Source organism: Mixophyes fleayi, chromosome 7, assembly GCF_038048845.1.
Source record: "Mixophyes fleayi isolate aMixFle1 chromosome 7, aMixFle1.hap1, whole genome shotgun sequence".
NCBI lineage: Eukaryota > Metazoa > Chordata > Amphibia > Anura > Limnodynastidae > Mixophyes > Mixophyes fleayi.
Window position 1 is genome coordinate 12,310,667 of NC_134408.1, and position 7,248 is coordinate 12,317,914.

Genomic DNA, 7,248 nt, shown 5'->3' on the forward strand with positions numbered 1-7,248 from the left:
TAGTGCTTGTGGCTCTACTGATCTTCTCTGGTGATAGGTCTAGGTAGCAGTATCTTACTAGTAAGCATGGAGATACATTGACTGCCACCTCCGAACTCCTCCTTGTCCCTCAGGCTGTAGTAATGGGGTAACAAAAATACTTGGCTCATTACTCATCAATCCTCATACTACGGATCAGCAAGGTGGCTCAGTGGTTAGCACTTCGGTCTCAGAGAACTGGGGTCATGAGTTCAATTCCTGACCATGGCCTTATTGTGTGGAGTTTGTATATTCTCCCCGCGTTTGCATCGTTTTCCTCCAGGTGCTTCGGTTTTCTCCTACACTCCAAAAACATACTGGTAGGTTAATTGGCTGCTAATTGACCTTAGTCTTTCTCGGTCTGTGTGTGTGTGTGTGTGTGTGTGTATGTGTGTGTGTGTGTATGTGTGTATGTGTGTGTGTGTGTGTGTGTGTAAATATGTTAGGGAAATTAGACTGTAAGCTCCAATGTGGAAGGAACTGATGTGAGTGGGTTCTCCGTAGAGTGCTAGTACACTATATATATAAATAGATGATGATGATCATAATTCTATACAAATCAGTAATAAGGGAGAGTCTGTTATATAGACTCTTCTCCAAACTCTGAATGGTTGAAAGAGAGCAGTGGGTAAAATGCAAATATTTCCCATCATGTTTCATGGACAGTTCTTATGAATTTGACATTACAAATAAATGGAAGTTTCCCTTTACAAGGCAGCGCCACTTTAAATTTAAGCTGCGAAGATGCCGAACTCGCGGGACTTGACAAAACTGGGGTATGATACATTTACCCCCTGGTGTTAATGTCTCTTGGATTGATCAGGTTATTTGCGAGTGATATAAGGAAATATTCTGCCACAAATAATTTTCTCAGGAGGGAGAACATCTGTTCTTACTGGGTACCGACTCTTTTAGTTTTCTAATTTCTTCTCTCAGTACGTCAGACTCTTGTTTAATCTGCTCAGCAGCCTGGGTAACAAATTTTGTCTGATGATCCTGGTTCTGACTCATCCTGATTCCCCGTTCAGCCTCCTCGATGCAGGCATGGAGAAATTCCAAAATCTTTTTGTCTTTTTGTGGTGAGCGTTGGGGCTCGTTCTCTGTGTAATTCTCCAAACAGAGTCTTCTCATTACACCAAGGTCTCCAAACTTCCTTACAATTTCATCTACGTTTTCAGCTGCACATCTGGTGATCACAACAATGGGGTGAATTCCTGTAAAATTGGTTGTAAATCATTAATAAATGAAGGTATAAATGAAGGTAGTGCATGGTCTGAAATTTAAACGGCTTCTATACTTTGCCTGCATTGAACGCAGATCCCTGTTTTTGACAGTGACTGGACAGGGAGCATGAAAGAAGGAGGTGCTCATTATTATAAAGGACCTTATATGAGGTGTAAGCAAAATTAGGTGCTGCTTTTTCTGGCTAACAGCCAACACTGAACGTCCAAGTCTTGCAATCAGTGTCAATAGCAGCAATTGCCAATATGGGGAGGCGGGGTAGTATGTAACCCCTTTTAATATTACATGACAATTTAAATGGGACATTGAAAACATTCTGGAAATAGAACAACTGAATTCACAAAAAAAAAAAGGATTTAGAAATCAGCTCAGCTTCCTATGAGGAAAATGAAGAAATGGGTTTATGTGAAAATAGGAGGGCAAAGCAAGTTTGTTGGAGCTGCTGCAAACGGGCCCAGTGGCTGAGGCAATGTTTCAGATCTGTCATGTGCCTTTATGTTAACCTTGTGGGTCCAGTACCCAACAGCCTTCATGGTATTACTGTTGTAGCAGCAACATCTATTGAGTGAAGGTGGTTGGATGAGGGCATGGGCGTGGGTTCCTGAGCAACATGTTAAAAGATTCACCCGTTGTCATTTCTACACCTTAGAGTTAAAGTACTAGTAGTGTGTCCAGTAGGTAATAGGACGTAATTGGCCATGTGTCCTTATGTGATTAGAGAAGAAATGGTAGAGAGAATGAACTCACCAACTGCAGCTTCAGAGGAGCCTAAGGCAGAACCCCCAGGTGCACTAATTGCTGCTGCAGTAGCTGAGGTTCCAGGTAAAAAGTAGTAAAGGAAAGAGTGTTCTATCCTGATCTATCCATCAACTGTCATCCCCAGATGTGGACATCTGAATCCTTTAAAGAACAAGAGCTGATAGTATCCACAAGTGTAAAAACTGATGGTCCATCCAGGAGGTCTGTGTAACCCCTGATCCCACCAACACTGGAGCCAGATTGTGCGAAGGGCCAGAGTAAGTCATTGAACAGATTGGGCCCACAGACAAACTGACACATCCTAGTTGTGTGCCCACAACATCTGTACAAGCGGAGCTACATCACCATGAGAGTTTCTTTGCCCCACATTTAATTCCCAGTAAACAGCAGCTATGTTTGGTTTCAAATAACACTGTTAGTTTGGTGGACAGCAGGTAATAAAACCCAAGTTCATTGGACTCCTGATCGCCTTTGCATGTAGGGTATTAGAAATGTATCCGTGCTAAGGCAAATCATGCTTTTGTAGAAGACAAACCTGTTATTCTGAAGGCATTTGTGATCAGTTTTTCTATAACACTTCCATCATTTCGGTTCCAGGTGAGTGTGGCACTAAAACAAAGAAATGCAAAACATGTGTTACACTGTTACACTAACCATTAGACCCCCTGAGTGCCTGAATTCATCAAATTAGTGAGAATAGAGTCCAGCATTTGGTAGTAAGGAGGCAAAGACAGAGAAAATATTATGTGTTGTGTCCTGTTTTCACCCCCAAATTGATGAGTACTCATTAGGGTTGACAGCTTTTACACAGCTGGAAATCAAACTCAATCTTTTAAAATCTAAGCTAATAATATTCCTCCCAGTTAAACAGGATTCACTGTGACAGTCGCAATTCACACAGAAACATAACCCACAAGGCTACTACAGAACCTCGTGGGTAATTGAATGGATACCATCATTTCCTGCATTGATTATTGCTATTCCCTACTTAGTGGTCCTCCCCTGACCAGACTCTCACCCCTACAATCTACTTTCCTTGTAAACCAATGCAAAATACTTCTACTAACATATAAGGCCATAAACAACATTGCACCAACATACATCTCTTCACTTGCCTGAAAATATCTTTCACCCCAACACCTCCACCATGCACAAGATCTGCAGCTCTCGTCCACACTCATTCCCTGCTCCCATTTCCATTTTGCTACTTTGAAATTGATTAGTTTGCCTTTTGTATAGAATTATTTCACTTTAAGTGTTATCTTTAGTCTATAAAGAGCCATTTTGTGGACTGTACCAAAATTCTTATCCTATCAATTTAATAGTAATTATCGCCTATATGCTTCATGTCTCAGTGATCTCACAGGTTCCTAACTCTGTCAAGCCCACATCCTCTTCCTGGAATGCTTTGTCCCTGTAATTGCCAAAATTTGAGGATTTAGGGAGTTATGCATCTTCCTGAATTTTGGTTCAGTCTATAAAATGGCTGCCTTCACTGTGGATATATCCATGTGGACCCTATCCGTAGCTATGTGCTACACCTATTACTACTATGGAGCTGCCCACAATGGCAAGATCAGGGATTTGAGGATAGAAATCTTCTTCCCTAGGGTGTTGAGACCAATCTAAAGGGGACAGCTACCTGCTATAGAGATTGAGAAACTTATATGAGAGGGATCTGACTGTAGATTGCCTATTTACCAATCTACCACAAGAGGTCCCTGACAACATTATGAAAAGTGCAAGCACGTTACTACTTATTGTACCTGTACACCAACACGGGCACAATGAAATCGGCAGGACGGTTTGAGTACTTCAGTGGAAGCTGTCTCAAGGTCTCAGCCAGATTAGTGTTCTCTTCCCAGGTCACTTCCTCAAAGTCCCTTAAGGACCCTATAAGAAAAGAGACACAGGAAATGAAGCGCCCAGTGTAGCATTATCTTGTAATGGAGAAACTCAGTACAGTTCAACAATGACACAACTATTACACAGTGTATAAATGACCTCTATTTTTAGAGGAGTCGCTGCTAAATACTTAAAATGTCTATCCGTAAAACCATTTAGTGATGTTATAGTAGGAACAATTAGATTTTCTAATTTCAAATATAAAGGTGGCTATGTACTAACATAGAATAAAGTGTGTACAGTGCAGTAACCGATAGCAATTAGTAATATGATTGTATCGGTGTAAAGCAAAGTAGATGAAAACAAGTGACTGGTTACTGTGGTTATAAATGTCATTGTGCAGATTGATCATTCTTATTCTGCAGCTTCCAAATAAGGTGGCAGCTGTGTATTACAATGTTGAGATTCAATGATAATTCCATCTAAAATGTAGTTTTAACCCAAAGCCCAGCGATGTTACAAACTAACACAGCAATGTTTGAATTTGAACTGCTTCCACTTGTTAACATTAAAGCAAACAGGTTTTCCAGAGCACTAGGGTCACCTGCATGGAACCTTCACAGTTCTGATAACTGGGAAGTTAGATAAAAATGACATTGGATTTTGGGTCGATCTGACCTTTAACCTTTATGCGGCACTTTTTTTATGTCAACATAATTATGGTGCTTAGGTTTGGCCGTCCATGTTTACAGTTTTCTCTTCAGCTTATGAATGTATGAAGGCGCTGCTAGCGGGGTGAACACACTCAGGCACTTCCTATGTTTGTTTAATGCCAAAGGAGTCAATCTCTGACTCATGATGTCAGGGAAGAGTTAAACCTATATAAGGACATTGAGCAAGAGCTGTTCTAGTCCTTTGGTTCTTTTGTAGCCACCCTGCTGATTTAACTTGGACTGATAAATGAAGAAATTAGAGGCATTCGGGTGTAGCTTTATGTCAGCCGACCAGACATAATTCTCTTTGGAGGTAATCTGGGAGCCATCACTCGTACTCCCTTCAGATTTATAATCTATTCAGTATTGCAAAACTATAAAGTTCCTGGCACCCGGCCTTTGTTTAGCACATCACACAGTAGCCAAAAACACTAAAAACTTCCTCAGAAGCCAAACTCTTGCCTGACTGCCCACCTCCCAGAACCTTACTAACATCAAAGGACCTCTCAAGCTGTGTGCGCCTGATACCCTAACACTCTCAGCTGGGCTCCCTCACTGCTAATAAAGGTGAGTTTTCTTACTCCACAGTGACATCACACCCTGCCACAGAATCAAGTGCTTGAGATGGGCTGTCATTGAAGGTTCTAAGCTAAGTACCAGGAGGTGAGGATGAAATAGTCCACTGTTGTCCTGCAGGGCCCGATTCATCTTCGAACGCAATGTGAACTCAATTTGCGTTTTTAAAGCCCACATGTAACTTGTAGGCACATACGTCTATTTTCATATACAAGCGGATGTCAAGATACGTTTCCATTTGTATCTGGGTTTAAGTACACTCTGTCTATACATTACTTGCCTCACGCAGACAGACCAAGCACTGTGTAGGATATGCACATACATGCTGCAACATTGTGAGGGAACGGTGTCTACCAAGGCTGAACAGCCTACCGAGTTCCCCTGTACGTGGGTAAATACTTACACCCAGGCAGATATCCAACTTAACCAATGGTAGCTTTTATTAATGGAATAACAACAGGTACAAAACCAACATATGTACAGGAGTAATATTTAAAGGTATACACAATGGACACAAGGGTAGTACATACAATACAATACCGGTCCTATTATGGCCACTTTGGGAAATCCGACTACAGGCTTACGCTTTCTTATCAGCTTCTTCTACACTCCTTAGCTCCATTCCTGTGAGTGCGAAGCCCCAGTGACTGTCAGCGGGGCAGTGGTCCAGCATCACTGTCAGCTCTCTGCTGAGTCGTAGGATATTAAGACATAGGAATACAATACACATTTCCTCATGAAGGTGATTGAATCAGACACAGAAAGCCGCCCTGTCTGGCTTGTGAATACACTACTAAACATTATCTAGTTTCCCTACAGATAAAGCTAAAGGCACAATCTTACAGTTTCTCATTTTTAGCCTGTAATAGGGTTAAATATCAAAGTAAATAGCAGGGCAGAATATTTACAATCTATAATGTAATGATGACTATTCACTCCATTGTGCTTTAAACATAACACTTGCCTGATTAGATTTTGGAACTGAAGGGAGGGGGGGGGGGGGGGGGGCACTACCCCTAGTTAGATCTCTTCAAGTTTAGGTAAACAAGGATAGCTTCTGTTAAACAATAATATTGTCTACCTGATAATATAATTATATGTATTGTTTCTAAAGACCTAGAATACACATAGACGTACTCTTTTTGCGTATGTAAACAATAGGAAGTCCTAGGAATAGCATGAATACCTCACCTACAGTGTAATAGATAATATGGCACAATCTCATATATTAACAATCTTAAGGCTGATATTCAAACACTTTTAATATATAGTTGCAATCTTTCATTCTTTATCATTTGCATTAAAGAATGAAAATGATTGTGCCAAAAAAACCTGTTATTGTTAAATGTGCCCCAAGTTATGATGCCACAGAGAGTCAGCATATAATGGGCTACTTACTGAGCTGGGCACATGCCTCCAGGTTCTCTTGTAACTTCAGCTTATTAAATCCTCGGTTGTCGATCATGACCAGTGTGTTTGTCAGGTTATGTTCCTTTCTAATTCTTGTCATAGCTCCATCACTTTGCCCAGCACCTGACAGGTTCTGGTACCCCTCATTTTTCACCACACACAAACAGGAGTTAATGAGCGAGGACTTTCCATGTCCGGTGTAGCCGAACATCTGCAGAGCTACTCTCTGATATCCGTGTGTAGAGTTCTGCAGGGTAGTACCAGGGGTATGACGAAGAATCCTCTCTAGTAGGTTTTCAAGCTCAGTCATTGTGCAACGGGAGATACGATAACAAAACCCCAGATAGGATTATAGAATATAGATAATATAGATATGCAGAGATATGTGCAAGAAATGCAGCCTACTTCATGAGAGCCTTGAGATGAGAATGCATGAGAACAAAATGGAAAATGAAAGTAAACTAGCCAGGGCGTATCACTAAAGTAAGACAAAAACACACAGTTTGTTAAGCAGAAACTGGTTCTTATTCTGGTATTGACAAACGGAATGTTCCAATTCTCTTGTTCTGTATGCTGGCATATGTTAGGATTTTATGTTATTTAAATATGATTATTTTGCACATGTTCTTTATAATGCCAGCCCCACTCTCAATTACACCACATCGACTATTTAGTATAATCACAT

At 40.9% G+C, this 7,248-nt stretch overlaps 1 protein-coding gene across 1 annotated transcript; it reads right to left on the minus strand.

Annotated features, from left to right (window-relative positions):
• Positions 1-818: 818 nt before the first annotated feature.
• On the minus strand, positions 819-6,995 carry LOC142098618 (uncharacterized). Its single transcript, XM_075181453.1, has 4 exons — positions 6,552-6,995; positions 3,786-3,912; positions 2,555-2,628; positions 819-1,232 (listed from the first exon to the last, which is right to left on the minus strand). The coding sequence occupies exons 1-4, from the start codon at positions 6,871-6,873 to the stop codon at positions 889-891; spliced, it is 867 nt and encodes a 288-aa protein (XP_075037554.1). The 5' UTR covers positions 6,874-6,995; the 3' UTR covers positions 819-888.
• Positions 6,996-7,248: the final 253 nt, after the last annotated feature.

What these genes read in the sequence shown, in the direction of transcription:
- LOC142098618 (XM_075181453.1), bottom strand. Translation starts at nt 6,873, where the DNA reads ATGACTGAGCTTGAAAACCTACTAGAGAGGATTCTTCGTCATACCCCT. An exon ending in GGAGGCATGTGCCCAGCTCA is followed by an intron (nt 3,913 to 6,551) that starts GTAAGTAGCCCA and finishes CTTTTCTTATAG; the next exon opens with GGTCCTTAAGGGACTTTGAG. An exon ending in AAATGCCTTCAGAATAACAG is followed by an intron (nt 1,233 to 2,554) that starts GTTTGTCTTCTA and finishes CCAATTTTACAG; the next exon opens with GAATTCACCCCATTGTTGTG.